This window comes from Mercurialis annua, linkage group LG4 (genome assembly GCF_937616625.2).
Source record: "Mercurialis annua linkage group LG4, ddMerAnnu1.2, whole genome shotgun sequence".
Lineage (NCBI taxonomy): Eukaryota > Viridiplantae > Streptophyta > Magnoliopsida > Malpighiales > Euphorbiaceae > Mercurialis > Mercurialis annua.
This window is the reverse complement of record NC_065573.1, coordinates 38,778,540-38,797,486: the sequence shown is the minus strand read 5'-3', so window position 1 is coordinate 38,797,486 and position 18,947 is coordinate 38,778,540. Positions and strand designations below refer to the sequence as shown.

The 18,947-nt window shown below is 31.0% G+C and overlaps 2 protein-coding genes and 1 non-coding gene across 4 annotated transcripts; 1 reads left to right on the top strand and 2 right to left on the bottom strand.

Annotated features, from left to right (window-relative positions):
* Window positions 1-4,330: 4,330 nt before the first annotated feature.
* On the top strand, window positions 4,331-7,288 carry LOC126677249 (RHOMBOID-like protein 2). The gene is made up of 5 exons (XM_050371786.2): window positions 4,331-4,963; window positions 5,663-5,826; window positions 5,969-6,132; window positions 6,577-6,824; window positions 6,952-7,288. The coding sequence occupies exons 1-5, from the start codon at window positions 4,665-4,667 to the stop codon at window positions 7,061-7,063; spliced, it is 987 nt and encodes a 328-aa protein (XP_050227743.1). The 5' UTR covers window positions 4,331-4,664; the 3' UTR covers window positions 7,064-7,288.
* Window positions 7,289-8,128: 840 nt separating this feature from the next.
* TRNAV-AAC (transfer RNA valine (anticodon AAC)) lies at window positions 8,129-8,202 on the bottom strand. The gene has a single exon. It is a non-coding gene; the product is annotated as a tRNA-Val (tRNA).
* A 913-nt stretch (window positions 8,203-9,115) lies between these two features.
* On the bottom strand, window positions 9,116-13,362 carry LOC126677246 (protein IQ-DOMAIN 22). Of its 2 annotated transcripts, XM_056105469.1 has the most exons (5): window positions 12,727-13,362; window positions 12,463-12,516; window positions 10,760-10,963; window positions 10,122-10,181; window positions 9,116-10,032 (listed from the first exon to the last, which is right to left on the bottom strand). In XM_056105469.1, the coding sequence occupies exons 1-5, from the start codon at window positions 13,213-13,215 to the stop codon at window positions 9,295-9,297; spliced, it is 1,545 nt and encodes a 514-aa protein (XP_055961444.1). In that variant the 5' UTR covers window positions 13,216-13,362; the 3' UTR covers window positions 9,116-9,294. The 2 variants fall into 2 exon arrangements, with proteins under 2 accessions (XP_055961444.1, XP_050227738.1); XM_050371781.1 differs by lacking the exon at window positions 12,463-12,516 and having other exon boundaries at window positions 12,727-13,360.
* Window positions 13,363-18,947: the final 5,585 nt, after the last annotated feature.

The window sequence follows — 18,947 nt, the reverse complement described above, 5'->3', positions numbered from 1 at the left end:
GCAGAAACTGCATTACAGAAAACAGTTTTGTTTATCTCTAAATGATACAATCCATTTTTCTTTCTAGCTAGCCCAATCATCCTCCATTTGCTCAATTCCTGAACATAACAGAGAGAAGAGTGAAATAAGAAGAAAATGTTTGGTTTATCAGTAAGCTTACTTACTGAGATTAAATTGAAGTTAAAAAGAGGAATATACAGCACATCATTTAGAGTAAGTGAATCTGTCAACTTAACATCACCAATGTGAGTAACATCAACTTGTTCTCCATTTGGTAGATTCACCTTAACACCAGATACAGTCTTATAGGTAGTGAAATACTCAAGAGAGCAAATGATATGGTCAGTAGCACCAGTATCAATGATCCATTCATTTGTGAAGAATTTAGCAGCATTAAAACAGGTATGAGTAAGCTTACCTGTGTTGAAATCTGGTTTAAATGTTGCAGACAAAGTGTTAACATGAGCTGATGTTGCTCCTGCTTCTTCTTTATTCTGAATTAATGCCATCAACTTGGCATATTGTTCAGTTGTGAAAGGAAATGAGACCTTGTTAGGATCTATTTTGTTATTGCCTGCTGAAAAATTATCATGAGATGTGAAACTATTCTTTCCAGAATTGTTCCAATACTGAGGATCAACATTCTCTTCTTGGCTCACAAAGTTACTTTGCTTGCTTCTGAACTGATAACCAGGAGGATATCCATGCTTCTTATAGCAGATATCAATAGTGTGGTTAGTCATACCACAATAAGAACAAAGCTGTTTCTTTTGTCCTGGATAGCCAAACTTCTTGTTAAAATTTGGTGCATTGCCCAAAATTCCTCTACCTCTCACCATTAAGGCATTTGAATCATTCAACATTGATTGTGCATCATCATAACTACCTTCTCCAGAGTAGTTATTATTATTTCCTTTTGCAAGGAAAACATTAGAATCTGTGATACCTGGTTGTCCCAGCTGCCTTTCAAATTGCAGCACTTTTGAGAAAACCTTGTTAATAGGAGGTAAAGGCTCCATCATAGTTATCTGAGATTTTACTTGTGCAAAATTCTCATTAAGTCCTTTAAGGAACTTAATCACATGATCATCATCATAATACTTCTTAACTGTTCTTGAGACTCCACACATGCATTGATTCAAGCAAGTACAGTTAGGCACAGGCCTTAAATTGACTAATTCATCCCACAGAGACTTCAAAACTGTGAAATATTCTGTTACAGAAATATTATTCTGTTTCAGAGCATATATCTCCTCATACAAATCACCAATCCTTGTGGCATCACCTTGTGAAAATCTTTCCTTCAGATCATTCCATATGTCAAGAGCATTATCAATGCATGAAATACTTTTGGCAATGGTAAGAGATACAGATCTATTAAGCCATGAAACAACCATCGTATTACACCTTTCCCATACCTCATACATTGGATCAGTTCTTAGAGGAACTTGAATTGATCCATCCACAAATTTATACTTATTCTTTGATAATAAAGCCATTTTCATTGACCTAAACCAAGAATGAAAGTTACCTTCAGTCAATGGAACAGTTACTAGCATCAACGAAGGATTTTCTCCTGGATGAAGAAAATAAGGACTAGAGGTCATCTCCTCTGGTCTTACATCAAAGTTGCTGCGATTCGCCATTGTTGCTTATCTCAAGCTTTAAGAAAGAAGAAGAAGAAGCAGATCAGTTTTTGCGGAAGAAGAAGAATGAGAGCTTTTCAATGCTCTGATACCATGATAAGAAGAGAAAAATTGATCTTTATTGATATTTCAAAGATGAATTACAAAGACTAACTGCTTATGCTTTTATACTACAAGCATTTCACAGAAAGCCAGCTAACTATAACAGAATCTACAATTCTGTTAAAATAACTACCTCCTCATAACTAACACTGTTAACACCTTCACTTAACAGAAGCAATCTTAGCTGGCTACAGCTGTCATCAATCCACATGCTCCTCTTGTGATATGATGAGCTGGAAATGTACACGAGCTACTTGTGACTTGCTTACTTGAAGAACTTGCTGACTTGGATGACAGTAACTTCTGAGCTAAGTTACTGTGCATACTGGTATTAGTAACTAATTATTTTACATAATATTCTTACGAGAACTATAAGATTTTAAACCAAACAACCCTTCATATCTTGGACAATGTATATATAGAAGCCATGATTGCACTGTGAAATTGGAGCCAGTTCTATTTTTTTCTGATAAAATCTGTAGGGATGAAATGTGCAGATGATAAATATGTAAGGTTTAGAACTCATTCTATTTGAATTGATAGATTGATATAGGAAAAAGGTATGAAAAAAACCTTCTGCTTTTTTTTTTCGAAAGTATAAACCAGTCTTTTTACTTTTTTTGGGTACAATTAATCCCTCATGCTTTTAAAATTGAATCTTGTTATTTTAAAATCGAACAAATAAAATCTTTTAACTTACTTTTTGATACTCTTATATTTCCTGTAAATATTTTAAGTATTAAAATTATTTTTGATTTTTTTCCCTATATGATTATGAGAGACATGTCAGCCACTAACGAATGTTTCTAATGATATTGGATAAAAGAAGTTATTTGTTCTATTTGAAAATAAAAAGAGTTTAATTGTACTCAACAAATAAAAGATTTGATCTGTACTTTTTTAAAAGCTACGAGAGTGTTTTTATATCTTTTTCCATTGGTATACAATTTTTAATAAAATATGATAAATTTGTCTCTTCTTTTTGTATAATAATAAAAATTCATGATGATCCATAAAAAAACATATGTCTGCTTACTTTCAAATGCTTATTAATTTATATAATAGACATTGTAGAAATCCGATATATATATAAATAAAAATGGAATAAAGCTTTTCAACTAAAAAAATTAGAGAGTTTATTAAAAATAATTAATTTATTATTCAAATACTCGTTATTTACTTAAAAATATTTTTTAAAATAAAAAGCATCACTAGAAAGAGTTGTGGAGCTCTAGCAAATTAAAAGGAAATTGTTAATAATAGGATTAAATGCAAATTCATACACCAACTTTGACCTAATTTGCAATTACAACATAAACTTTTAAACTTGGCAATGTCGGTAACCAACTTTCATTTCTTGGCAAATTGGTACACCGACCAATCATAAAACGACAAATGGCGGTTTATTACAATGTCCACGTTAGTGTTTTTTGAGTTTGGTGTATCGATTTGCCAAAAGTATAAAGTTGGTTACTGACATTGCCAAGTTTTAAAATTTATGTTGTAATTGCAAATTAGGTCAAAGTTGGTGTATGAATTTGCATTTAACCCTTAATAATATCATCACTTCTTAAAGAGACAAGAATTGCTACTTTATATAAACATACTTTTCGGTATAATGAGTTAATATTATCATCACTAACTCAGTAAGATATGTCCTGTCAGAATTAAGTGATTTTTATCTCGTCTTATTCAATGAATCTTTGACTAGCAAAATCACTAATGAAAGAAACTTTTGGTTATAAAGTCCCCATCTCATTTTTCCTATTAGCACCCAATGTCATTTTTACCATTTACATTATCATGCACTCCCTTGTAGTCAGGACTGTATAGAAAAAATTTATACCAACCAAATCAAATTAGTTCAATCAAATCAAACTAAATATTGCGGTTTAAAAGAAAGTTTATTCAAATTTTATGAAGGTTTATATGAATTTTGTGAAGGTATATGTTATGAAGATTCATATGAATTTTATTAAAATCTAAAATTTCTATAGAAATTTAATTAAAAATAAAAGACTGCACGTAATATATAAGTTTGGTGCCTAGTCAGGCTCAAACCGGATATGACAAAAAATGGAAATTTATAAAAGTTACTTTATTTATAACTTTATTTTTAAAAATATTTTGATTTTAAACTTTATCTTTCTATTTTTTTTGTACTCTCTAAATCTATAAATTTTTAGTTTGTTTGAGATCATTTTAATAACTGTTTCTTTTAGAAACGGTAACAGACTGTATTTAAAAAGATTGAAACTATTTATAAAAAATACGATGGACGGAATTTAAAACAGAAAACCGAAACGTCAAAAATAAAAGACGCACGCTCATAGTGCATCTTCAAGTTATAATTTTAGATTTAAATTTTATAAATATTTTATTTTTAAGTAAATTTCGTAAACATCCCAAAAGATTTAGTGCTCAACCCTAATTCAAGCAGGATAATCTAGGCTAACTGATATCCTATGATATAAAGTACAAAATATAGCTACAAATACAAATTAAAAAAAAACTAAAATAATCTTTTAAAACACAAAGACAAATTTATTGTTGGACGGATTTGGTAAACTAAAATCATTAAACCACAAAAGGGTATGCAAAAACAAGAAATTTAAACCTTCCCCATTACTCAATGGCATCAGAGAGTAACCACTCTCCCCATCAAAACCACTAAAATAGACGCATAAACAACCAACCTGCAACCGTTAAGCGGTGAGCCCACGTAAATAAATTAAACCCCACGATTCACGAACCAGATCGAGAGATAGATTCATATTGCAGGCGGTTAATTCCTTAATTTAATTACCCATTTCTTGATTTTTATTATCAACCAGCTGCCTTATAAGCTACTCATACACCACCTAATCCTTTATATAAACTCTGTTTTTCAATTCTTTCAAGTTAGTTTTAGAGAAGATGGCGAGTGCCGATCTTGAGAGAGCGAGAGGGGCGAAAAACAGAAGTTATACGAGTAGTAATAATAATGGCAATTCGAGTTTTAATCACTATGTGGAGAGCTCTGAGAAGCAATGGACGTCGTGGCTAATTCCTATGTTTGTTGTGGCTAATGTTGCTGTGTTTATTGTTGTGATGTATGTGAACAATTGTCCCAGAAATAATCTGGGGTTTGAAGGTAATTGTGTGGCTAAGTTTCTTGGTAGGCTTTCTTTTCAGCCCTTGAAGGAGAATCCTTTATTTGGCCCTTCTTCGAACACGTAAGTTTTCTTTTAATTTTGTTGAAAGTTTTGATTTTGATTGGTTTTCTGATGTGGGTATTTGATGGTTTGCTGATTTAGATTCTTGTGAACTAGGATCAGGAATAATGAATTGGTTACTTTTATGTGTATAATTCATATAGTAAAAGTATGTGTTAGAAAGTTCTTTTATTGATTTTGTGAACTTTTATGCTTTTCTTGAATATACTGTATGATTAACAAAATTGAATGTTTGTAATTTTATTGAGTTGTTCAATTTTACTGCATGTTTGAATAGGCCACGGATTGGTTTTATTAATTTTGAAGCATCATAAGTTGGTCAAATTTAGCAAGAAAAGAAATGGTCTTTGTTCAATAAGAAAACTTGGGGCTTTCTTGCTGTTTTGGGTCCCTTTTGTTTTTTGCATTATGCAACAGTTTGCAAATAATACTGAAATGATGTTGGAGTATTGTGATATAAGTCATAGCTACGAGCTGATCTTTGCGCTGCGTGTATGTTAGTACGAGTTTTCTCTGAGTCACAATCTTAACATAATCAGATGACTCTTACAATTGTTCTTCGTGTTATACTGCATTTTGGTCGTGGTTAATGATTATTCATCCAATCTCTAGAGTTATGTTTTCTTTTCTTGGGTATTTATTGCGGTTCATCCATAGCAAATACTGTGACTTAAAAGCTTCATACTGTATATTTTTCAGGTTGGAAAAAATGGGAGCCCTGAAATGGTACAAGGTAGTGCACGGGCATCAAGGATGGAGACTTGTCACCTGTATGTGGTTGCATGCAGGAGTTATTCATCTGCTCGCAAATATGCTCAGCTTAGTCTTTATTGGGATTCGTCTGGAACAGCAATTTGGGTTTGGTATATGTTCTTCATTTTTTTTTGAGTGATGTATATGTTCTTCATTACATTTTGATGTTTTAAATTTTCACATCAAATATAAAGAGGAAATTTGCAAGTTAAAATGCATCCATTCTAACATGTTTTTTGTATAATCTTGCAGTGCGAGTTGGGATAATCTACCTGTTAGCGGGATTTGGGGGAAGCATAATGTCTTCCCTTTTTATTCATCAAAACATTTCTGTTGGTGCCTCTGGTGCTTTATTTGGCCTTCTAGGTGCAATGTTGTCAGAGCTCCTTACTAACTGGACAATCTATTCTAATAAGGTCTGTTGCGAATCTTCGCTTTTATTGCACACACACAAAATTCCATAAATGTTTATCATGCACTGATTGAGGTATTAACATTAATAGTAGAAGATTAGGAGTTTCAACCGCTTGAATTATGAAACAATTAAAAACCAGAATTAGCAGTGTGATATTCATTTTTTGAATTGTTTACTGCCTCATCGGTCATTAACATTTTATAAGTGCAATGGCCTCCTTGAATTGTTCTTTAATATTTTTAGGCTAATTGGTTTTATGATGAAGTGTTAAGTAGCGCTGCAAGTTTTAGTTGTTGGTACTAAGTAGTGTTAAGGCTTTTAGATGAAATTAGTGGTTGGTGAAGTTTACTTGTCTCTGTTTTGGTCAGATCAATTCCATAATCTAGCCGGGCTTGAAGTTTCTGGTTGCACCGGCCTGATTAATTTTATTTCCCTGCTTTTGTAGATTGCGGCTCTATTGACACTTGTGGTCATCATTGCTGTCAACTTGGCTGTTGGGATTCTTCCACATGTCGACAACTTTGCTCATATTGGAGGTTTCTTGACCGGTTTACTCCTCGGCTTTGCTATACTAATCCGTCCACAGTTTGGGTATTACGAAAGCAGGCATCTTCCCGATGCTCGTGTCAAACCTAGGCACAAGCCTTACCAGTATGGGCTCTTGTTGGTTGCTGTGGTTTTACTCATTGCTGGGTAAGTTCTAATACTCCCATTACCAAGTTATGTCAATGTTTTTAATGGTTATCCGCTCAATGCAATTTGTGCTCACTCCGTTGATGAGAGAGTTTAATTTCCTTTTCTTCCATTGCGTTCATTGCAGTTTTACGGTGGGATTAGTGATGCTGTTTAGAGGAGTGAATGGAAATGATAATTGCAGCTGGTGCCATTATCTAAGTTGTGTGCCTACTTCAAAGTGGAAATGTGATAACTGATCGGAGATTCAGAGTCGTCCAGTTTTTTGTTTGTCGATAAATTTTAGGAAACGTTTGTTATCGGATTCTTCGTCTTCATTTTACTGTCTATGGTGTTCTTGAAATTATGTTACTTGCCATTTGTTTATTTGTTTAAGTTTTTTTTATTCATAGGAAAGTTTGGGATGTTTTCTTACTTGTACATGAGATAGAGTAATATATGGGGCTAATTGATTATGTCGTTCACTGTATTGTGCTTGTTGTATTTTGATTTATTTTATTTTAGTGACTAAACTATAATTTTATTTTAACAAAAAAAAAACAATGAAAAGAAAGTATTAAATTGATATTTGGTTGATTATTTGTGTACATTTAAGGTTTAATTAAAAATTAGTTGCTACATATATATAATTTCATCATTTGATCAAAATTCACTTAAAAATCTCTCTATCATTACAATTATAGTTTAGTGATCAAATTGAACGAGCTAAAAGTACGACGGCAATTTTAAATAAGTGTAAAGTACAATCCCAATCAGTTATTCATATATGTAGCACTTGGTTTTAAATCTACTTTGTTCACCACGTCATTCATGGATAATGACAACCACATCCTACAGACCTTTAAAACAATCATGGATAATAACAACCACATCCTGTAATCCTTTAAAATGATGATAATATGTAATTTTCTCAGTTAAAGTGTCTACAAATAACGTGGACAAAATTTAACAATAAATGCGATAATATTTTTGCAAATATTATTAACAATAGTATTTGTTTTAAATAATCGCACTTATAAATTTTTATGTTAACATATTATGATTTAAAGTTTGGAAAATAAAGAATAAGAGCAACAAAAGTGTAAATAAGAGAAACAATTTGTTTTTTGGGTCTAAAAAGAATGTGAAATAAAAAAAAAAATGGGGGTATGGGTTGGTGGCTTGGTGCTGATCTTTAAAAGCTCACATCTTCAAACGCGTATGAGCTGGCTCCTTTTTAACCTTTTTTTGGGTTTGTTTGATCCTGTACGAAGCATCATCATAAAAATAATGAAAGGAAACCAAATAAAAAGATATGATTAATTTGGCTTCGCCCGGGTTCGAACCGGAGACCTTCAGTGTGTTAGACTGACGTGATAACCAACTACACCACGAAACCTTGATGTCTTCTACTCAAAACTATATCTATAAAATCGCAAATAATGTCAAAAGTATATTAGTTGAACTTTTGTGAATCTATTCCGTCTGTATTTTATTTTAGCTTTTCAAAATATATCAAACTAGTGTTTTTATTCGTTATTCGATCAACAGTGTGCTAGAATAGCACTGATATGGAAAACGTGACACTTGGACACGGAGACTGTAAAACAATGTTTTTGAGGATTTTTATGTTAAAATTGAGTTTCGTGTCCGAAACGCCAACTGTCTGATACGTTTCTAAACGGAAAACGTTGATCTGAATAAAGTGTGTTAAAAAAATTAAAATATTCTCATATTTTCTTAAATTTTACTGTTACATTAGCAAAATAATAAAAATGATGTTATCAAAATATCTAAAAGATTGATTAATATTTAAAAAAAATCAAAGATAATTTTTATAAAAGCAAATAGATAGCTTGTAGGCCAATGGTAAACTATATGTTAGAAAACTCAGAGGCGTCTATGAAAGTACAAAAGAGTTAAACTTGTTAGTGATCGGACAATTCAAACTGGTAGTAAGAAACAAGTACACATAATTTGATGATAAATAAGAAGTGAGACAGGTAGACACCATAAGCTTAGCTAAATCAAAAACCTGACAATTCCCTTTACCTAGGGTTTCTCAATCCTTCCATTTGAATCTAATCTCTATTCATAACTTGCATTCAATTCTCCATACAATGCCATAGGACCCTAACCACACAACCATCCATCAGTAAATTAAACTACACGTTATTTTAGCATAAAATACCAGTTCTATATCAGATCATCAATGTGTGATTTCGAAAAAAATGTTTAACAATTTTAGATTTTAAAAACCAAATCAGACTAACATCAAGTTTGCAGCCAAACCGGTTGAACTGATCGTCAGATTCTAAAACACTGCTTTACAGTGTTTGCATAATATAGAAAGTGAATATACTTAATTATCCACTAAAATTCATAAATCAGACTACATATTAACTTAGCAACATCAACAACTTAAACACTACATGAACAAACTAGATTAAGTATTAACTAAGTTAGCCATATCAGAAGCTCCTCCATATACTTAGAACCTCTGCCCGATTGGCATTCCGAGCCTATCTAAGCGACCGGATCCCGGGTATGCTTTGCTGGTAAAACTCGCACGCAAAGCAGAAGCCCTCTGTGCGCTACTCGATCTCGATTCTCCAAACCCGTGAATAGAGTACCTCTTTGTTGAACTTGATCTCTCATATTGCGGTCTTTGTTTCGGAGCACTGAGTGATCTCGCTTTTGCCTTTGAAGATTCGGTATAGGACATGAAATTCGGATAGTAGTCTGAGTAACCACTTAGAAGGCTTGTTGAGCCATCACTCTTACTCGGAGTAAAGGGACTTCTCCTCCCACTGCCACCCCTCGATGATGCAGAGTTGAATTGTGGACTATTTTCAGCAGTGCAAAAGGCATCGTCTTCCTCCCGAGGATATTTCAATGATGTTGAAGATTGCACTTCACCGGACAATGGACTCGGAACTGTTTGATGAGCTGTTGATTCTTTTGAGTTTGTGAAGCTATTACTATATTGATCTGAAGTGAAGGTGTGAAGTGATTGCAAAAGATTTCTGCGTTTAGGAGTGAAGTGGGGTTTTCCGGTATCTATTTCAAGAATCTTGTCTGCTTTCTCATCATCTATAGATCCGCTTCTTCCTGCAGATACTCTTTGCTCCCATGATCTTTCCTCCATCCGACGCTCTGACCAATTAAACGACAAGAGTGCTTTGTCCTCATCACCAATTGCTCTACCATTAGATTTAGATCCAATCCTCTGCACATTTGCAACAAGTTTACCAGGCACCGATTAAATACTATAATTGAAAAATCACCGAATGCAGTCGGGTAGTAAGACAAGGATACCTTGAGTATTGATGACCTAGCTCGGATTGCGTGTTCAAATTTTTCAGGGGTTGGTGGACCCTGCAAGTAATTTAGATATTTAACACAATGGCCAGTAGATGTTTACTGATGCAAGTCAAACATGAAACAGAACATATTAAAGAGTAAATGCCACCTCCATTTCCGAAATTCAAAATATAAATGATTAAATTTGCAGTACGGAACAATAAAAAACACCTATCATAAATTTTACTGAGCATTTAGTGGCCATCAAAGTTATTGACACTTTTCCTCAGGAGCAATTCAAGATGACAAGAACTAAATACCAAAGGATGTAAATAGTGCTAGTAATTGAACTTGACCAACCAAACAATTATCATAATTTCACAGACCATAAGGATAATGTGCTAGAAGCTCCATCTTTAAGAAACAACCTCCACTCATTGATGAGTTAAACTACTTTCTGTAGTTCCTATCTAAGTAGCTCAACTAAAAAATTAAAAAATAATTGTTTACAGCAACATAATAGATTAAAAAATTTCATCAAGCTTTAAATAAAAGGAGCCCACAACAGATAAAAGTAAAGAAATGAACATTTCAAGAAGTTCCCAGCAAAAAAAGAATTCAAATATTGGAGGGAGAATTGAATGTTGACTTACAGGGTGGTTAAAGTGAGAAGATTTGCAGCTTGAATGTGAAGATTCAGATATCTGTACACGTCCAGCACGTGCTCGTGCCTGAACTTTCATTAACGCTTGCATTTGATGAAGAAGCCACTCTGCAGTTCGCTTCCTCTGAATGTAACCTCTAACTAATGCCTGTAGCCTCACTAACGATTTTAAAGCTCGTAAAGCCCTCTTTGCCTACATGCATGGAAACAAATCAACAACAATACCCAAATTACGACTACAGATGACTAAACATATAGGCCTTATAATTAGCATCTCATGCACCGGTCTAACTATGATGGCACTATTTTACAAGATGCCAAATTCCAATTAATGATCAAATCACCTCTATTCAACTGAAGAGATACACATTTATGTTGTGTTCAGACAATCACCAAACTAAAGAAGACTCTAAATCAAAATCCTAAGCAAAGTACATTACACAGATTATCAGACAAAAGGGTCATTAAATCAATATTATTTTACAAGAAAGCAATGAAAGTTGTAGGCCATAGTTGATGTACCACAATTTAACCAGTTTGCTATACACATACCTAATCCATTTAAAGCTACTACTAAATGATGACACCCTTCTTGTTTCTGTATGAATTTTCAATTTGCAGGACATTCTAACAAAAGTGGCGCCAATAAAAAGAGCACAAAACACCAAATTGAAAAATTCAAAAGAACAGAAGAAGAATCTTTCTTTCTATCAAAAAAGTGTGAAATGAATGTCTGGCATTCTTCCTCCAGAAGACTAAGACATTTCACTAGCCGCCCTAAATGGTTCCAAATTTACAAAAAAGAAAAAGATCAAAACACAAGCCTTTGACTATTATGTACATTAATTCCACTAATAAAAGACTCAACCAACCAACCGATTACAAATTCATTTCCCTCTTAAAAAAGTCATACATCTTTACTTAAGGAAATATGCACAAACTTTTCCCTAGTATGGACCCACCTCATCTTCTTACCTTATTCAAAAATGGATACAAATAGTACCAAGATGCAGCTAAAAAGTGTAATTAACATATATAAAGCTGAACAATTTACAATAATTTGTCAAAAAATAGTTATGACCCACTTTCTCAAAAGCTTAGAAATTTAAGCAAAACCACTAAATACTATAGTCATGTGTAGTTAGCATTATAGCATATAGTTAGAAAGTCATTATCAAGAAATGTCCATTAGTCCCAAATTAGAGTCTGCGACAAAATGGTAGGTGCAGACCATTTTTGCATGAAAACAGAACATTTTTAACAAGCTTATGTAGTGACCTGACATTGAGAAAAACATTAAATAACTTGGAAATTATTTAGATAGGTGTAGCTTAACTACATAATGACCCAATAAAAATGCAACCAAATGGTCATTATTGTACTAAACAAATAATTTTCACAGCTATGGCAAAAGATTATTCTGTCCATTTAATTGAATGAAAAGGGCAACAGAACCACAAATAGATAACTCAAAAAAATTGTGGGGTCCACACGGTGATGGTGCACAGTGTGCACCCCAAGTGCATGTTAGTGACAAATTATAATTTATTTATGGTGATTACATATAAGGAAAAAGTAAATGATCCATACGTAATAAAGAAGAATTGTCAAGATTAACGTTTTTGAACAAAACGACACAAAGAACAACTCATACATACTCGACGGACAGAGTAGAAAAAGGTAAAACGGCACCGTTAAAGTAAAAGATTCTAAGAAAAATGAGTAACACCTCGAGTCTTGCAGGAACTGAAAATGTAAGCAAAACGTTGGTTTAATAATTAGAATTAAACTTCTAAACAAATTAATTATGAACAGTAATGATGATTATAACGAAAATTTCGACTAACTGAAGCGGAAAATGAGGTGACACGTGGCAAGAATGATAATCAGAGTTTAAAACGGAAGAATAAAGATCCATAATACAGATTAAACGCCAGAAAAATTGATGATACTAACCAAATAGCCGCGAAAAGCGGATTGTATTTGAACAGCGGCAAATTCTTCTTCACGCCAACAATGGCCGCTAATATTCCTGCCGACATACGCCACCGGTGAGCTATTAGTATTACTATTGCTATTACTATTACCGACGCATCTACCGCTGCTACTAGTGAGCCGAACAACCTCAGCCGCGGCATGAGCGGCGGCCACAGCAGCCTCGGCGACAGCGGCGGTAGCAGCAGCTACGGCAATAGCGTGTTTGTTAGAATCCTCCTCCTCCTGATCACCGCCTCTAGAAAGCGGCTGAGAGTGACTGTAACTACGGTTATGATTACTCTCCTTCTCACGGTATGATTTAACAAAACTCCATCGTTTTCTCTCCTTAGAATGAGCAGTCGGTGGTTGCTGCTGAGGAAGACTGTGATACTGCTGCTGTGAGGGGACAACCGGGTCGGGTTTTTTGAGACCGAGAACGGCTCGGAACCACTTGGAAGCTTTACCCATAATCTAAGCTAGTCTTGGGATTGCATGCATTTTTGCAGAGAAAATATTAAAAGAGAGAACGTGCAGAGGAAGGAGACGGTGTGAGTAAGCGGAGAGAGAGGAAATAGTGAAGTGTGATGTGTGTGTTTGTGTATAATAAATAAGGAAATGGGAAAAATTAGAGGGTAGGGTTAATTTCAGATTTGATTGATTGACTATTGTAGGGCAAATAAATTATTTATTTATTTATAACAAAATATTTAATTAATTTATGTAGCGAGATAAGGAAGTATTTGTTGATTTAGTAATATTTACCTGTAAATATAGGTAGTTTATGATTATTAGACTATATAGTGTCATACGGGTGAATTTTATAATAGAAATTTATCATTTCCAATTGTTTGTATTCTTTTCTTTATTCATTTAGTTCTCTACATTAATTTTGAGGTGTAATTTAATTTTATTCCAGTATTTTTTTAATTTTTTTAATAACGATAAAAAACATGTTCAATTTGAAATTATAATTCTAGCATAGTTCTATTATCATTGTGTATATAACAGATAGCAGAAGTAAAATTCATTTCGACCAGAATTTAATCTCTAGTCTATCTCTAATTTCATGATGGTCGGAGTTTAATCTCTAGTGTATCTCTAATTTTATGGTGGTCGAAGTTCAACTTTTCTCTAGGCCAGACTAAAGTTTATTTTAAATTGTGTATTGTTCATTCCAACTTATATGTTTTTCTATGTTTTATTTTTACACAAATTCTATTTTTCTATCCATTATGATTTAAATATACAACTTAAGTAAAGATAATTTTTAAATAATTTTATTAACTTTTAAAGCATGTTAGATTTTGAGTAAACAATAATATTTGATCAATGTTAAATAATAATATTATTTTAATTATTTTATTAGTTGAATTTTTTTTTTTGATAATTGGGGAGGGGGGAGCGCTTGTGGGAGGATTTGAACCCACGACCTTGACATTTGCTGCCCAGCGCTTATACCATTCGAACTACAGCTCGTTGGTTATTATTAGTTGAATTTGGAACCAATTTAACAGATAAAAAACGTTATTCACTAAAAAAAACACAACTAATTATATCCAAAAAGAAGATAAGTTAAATTGTTTTGATTCAAATTTCAAATAGCATAAGATTGACGAAAATTTTGAATTGTAAAAATTATGATTTTTTTTTGAAATGTATATGAATTTTGAAAACCAGAACAAAATCAGAAATTAAAATTTAAACAAAACGTAGGTAATGTTTGATTTTTATATATAAAAAAATAACTAATAAAATATTAAGATGAAATGCAAGAGTACTTACGTGGACATGTATACAAGTATAGAAGCTGAACTGCCTGCAGATGCGGCACTCTGGACGTCCAACTCAAAACGGCCATATCACTTTTTACTACCCTTGTATTATTAAATTAATTACAAAAATGCCATTATTTTCTAATCAAGTCATTTTATGGAAAATGGACCCCGGTAGTAAATAGGACCCACATTTTGAACCTATTATTGTTTGTTGATAACAAAATGGGCCACCACATGGGTTGATTTGATGACCAGCCAAAATTGGTTTTTAATTCTTTGGATACGGAAAGATTTGAGCCATAATGTTTCAGGCCGTAGGGAATTTCTTCGTGTCGTTTGTGTATGCATTGGTACTTCGTTGATCCTCTATGTAAATTGAAGCTTCGAATATTATCGGGTATGGGTCATTTCAGATTTTTAATCATTGAATTTAAATTATTCTATTAATTTTGAATTTCTACAAATTTTAATTTTTATAATGGAATTCTTTTGTATTCAAGATTTTAACTGTTCTATTAGATATTGGATTAATTCATTTAAAAGCTTGTCATTCTTAAATTTTTGTTTATTTGGTCAATTTTCAAAATCATTATTAATCCATGTACAATTTTAGTAGGTCTTTTTATCGCCGTAACAATCGCCATTAAATGATTAATAATTTTCACGTAGAATATAATAAAAAATTACAGTTTCAATTTTTTATTTATATAGCTCTTTTATGTTTTTTTTATTCAATATCCCCTTGTCTTTTTCAATTTTTGTTTAACTTTCTCATGTACGTTTTATGGTAAATTTAAAGTATATATTATTTTTGATAAAAAAATCCAAAACTTTAAAATAAATAAAATATAAAAATTAGATCAAACAAAAAAAACTGAAATTATATGAATTTTAAAATTGATTTGGCCTTAAAAACAAATATTTTAACATCATTGTGTTTGTGCATAAGGTTGGGTCACGGGTTAAAATAAAATGAGGGAATCCAACACTTTTTTTGATGCATACTCTGAAAATGTTGTATGAAAATGGAAAAAGAGTAGGCTAAACTTTCTGAAAACAAATCTAGAAATCACTCAGAAATCTTGGAGTTCCTCATAACTGATAACACATCCTATGATTCTATAGCCTGCCATTGTTTTGTCTTGTCTCTGCTTTTCTAGCCCTTCTTTTCCAAACTGCTACTCTAATTTTCTAACCTCTATTTATTTTTTATTTTTTATTTTTATTTTTTATATTCAATTCAATCACATTGTTGGACTTTTTGGATTCATGACATCAACAATGCTAAACGTACTGTAAAACTAATTCAATATTAAATTTGTAATTTAAACTGTTATTTTATCAATGGTCTCACTTGATTTAAAATTATACAGTTTTTAAATATATTTAAAAAAATAAACTATTCAAAAATTAGTATACGGAAAATAAATATTTACTTTTTTTCCGTGTTCAATAAATATTTATTTTTCTTGGTTTATTTATTAACTTTTTAAAAACTGCATTTTATGTTTATTTAACTTAGATTTACAAATAAATATCCTAAATAACTAACTAAAATAATTAAATTTAGAGACATATAATTGTATTTATATTCATTTAGTTAGAGAATTGAAAATTAACATAAGTTATTTAAGAAAGTCAGTTTTTTAGTTAGAATGCGGATTGCAGCTTCTTACGGATGACCTATCCAATCCGCATTTTAAGAATGCGGATTGGGTGGGCCCAGGCACAAAATCGGTTTTTTTTTTTAAAGGAGACACAAAATTGGAATTTCTTAAGTTTCGTAGGAACAAATCCGTTAAAAACGCAGTTTTGAATCACTCATATGTTTCTAAAGAAAACTCTCTCTAAAAAAAACTTTCCCTTCTCTCTAAAAATTTCCTCTCATTATGATTTTATTGAGGGTGGGAGAAGATGATTTCCAATTTTAATCGGAAAATCATTTTCTCTCCGTCCAAATCATTACTACGATTGTCTTTATATTTGTCTTTTTGGATTTATAAATCTTTCTAAATTTAGAATTTTTATTAAAACTTGCTATAATTTTTGTTGTGTTCTTGATAATGAAAGGTGTTGTGAGATAAAATTAATTTGTTTTAGAATTTTTTTTTGAAAACAAAGATTGGAAAGCATAAATTTTCAACAGATATAACGGTCTGAATATAACTTATGGATTTATATTGAAGATCAGACTTGAAAAGTTTGAAATTTGAAAATTCAAACGGTTTCAAGATCGTAATCTCAATATTATGTATTTGGGTAACCTTTTAATGGTTGAAAAGGCCTTATTCGATAACTGTATCGAACAGCTCTCATCATTATTCTATATTAGTTCTTTCAATTTGTTGAGAAACTATTCCTTTAAATAATTTTTATCTTATCAATGGAAGTTTTAGCCATTGAAAAAAAAATACCACTCATATGTAATGTTATATCTTGTGCTGAATTTAGTATATGCTTAGATTTGTTTCAAATTTGATTCTAAATTTAAAATAAATATAGTATTAGCTAAATTTTGATTTTTTTATTAATAATAATTTTATTATAATAATTTTATTTATATTTTTAGTTAAAATTTCCCTGTTTCCTTTTTTTTCAATTTTTTATTTTTTTTTAGAAAAATCTATGTTTCATCTTGCACACTTTCTCCTTCGACCAGCTTTTTCTAATGGAAGGAACACTTCGATACAATAAACATGTAATTTTTTTTAATAGTTAATAAAAATGTATTTATATATAATTTTTGGATGACGATGACCTAAAACTCTATCGTTGATAATTTGCGATCATTAAATTTCTTTTATAAGTTGAGCCTTTTTTTTCATCAGAGAAGGCATCATCTATATCTCTGTTTAAAATAATAAAATAAATTATTCATTAACTTTATAAAAAAAAATACATATATCTGAAGAATTCTAAATAATAGATAAAAGTAACAAAAAATAATGAAAAATTATCATAATAATTAATATATAATTTTATTTAGTATTTTTTGTATTGGAAATATATTTATAATTCTATATCAAACACTGCATTAACATTACATTGGAGATACTTTTGCATTGTAAGATACAAAAGAATTTTCTTTATTATGAAGAATAAAATTCTTCATATAAACACCCGCACAATGCCTGCCGGCTGCCGACACAAGCTAGCAGTTCCTTTGTTAGGCCTTTTGGGTTTTCATTTTCTTTCATGTACTAGCACTTGAACTCATGCATTAATTATCATCTAAAACGTACACAAATTGGAGAATAGAATGATTATCTTCTAACCCTTAATTTTGATATATTATACTGTATCAGTTAACTTTTAATATGTAAAAATACCTTAAATTATACTATTTCAGCTTCATTTTTTTACTAATTTTTTTATAATGAAACATTTATTATAAATGCATTGAAATTTTATATATTACGCCAGTCAAATTTTATTTTATTTTTAAATACATTAGAACATCATTATTAAATATTATGTACAATTGTAATTATAATTATAATATACTAATTGTAATTGAAAGAACAAATAATCTAACATTTACAATTTTTTTCATATTAGTGTAAACTTAGAATTTGTTAAAATTTTTGATGATGGTAAAGTGTGCAATTTGCCAAAATAAAATGACTAATTAGTATAACGTTAACATATTAACCCTAAAAAAATATATAATATATTATTATTTTTGCTAACTAATGGTTGGCTAATAAAAAGATTAACATCAAGATATTTTGATGTAATATATTTTATTTGTATAATATATCAAACTTCAGAGCTAAGAGTAATTATTTCTTATATAATAATTAATATTTTGTGTTAAACAAAATTTAAAAACCAAAATTTATAGGCCTAATCACTCAAAAATTCCTCACCTTTAATTTTTTTTTCAATTCCACCCCGACGTTGAAAATTTGTCAATTTTACCCACTTTTGAATTTTCTGTTTTCAATTGTACCCCAATATTTTAATTTTTGTTAATTTTTTTACTTAAATGATGAAATCATTCAATTAATTAAGTCTAAACATGAAATTCAATTCTTTTTTATTCAAAAAAGTATAAGTAAGTCCTTTATTTTTAAAAACTAACTAAAAACCATAATCAAATTAACACTAATTTAAATTCTTAATTAATTCAACTAAATTTAAATAAATTTTAAAAATATACAATTAATATATGCGAGACATGGAGAATGTTTTAAACAAATTTCCAAACGCAAAAGACGTTAATTTAATTTTTCAGGGTACAATTGAAACACAAAAATGCAAAATAGGGTAAAATTGACAAATTTTCAACGTCAGGGTATGATTGAAAAGGGGCTAAAAGGTCGGAGTTTTTTAAGAAATTAGGCCAAATTTATATTGATTTATTTTTCTTTTGCTTTATAATATTTTAATATATCGCTACATCAACTAATTTAAATCGAGCCA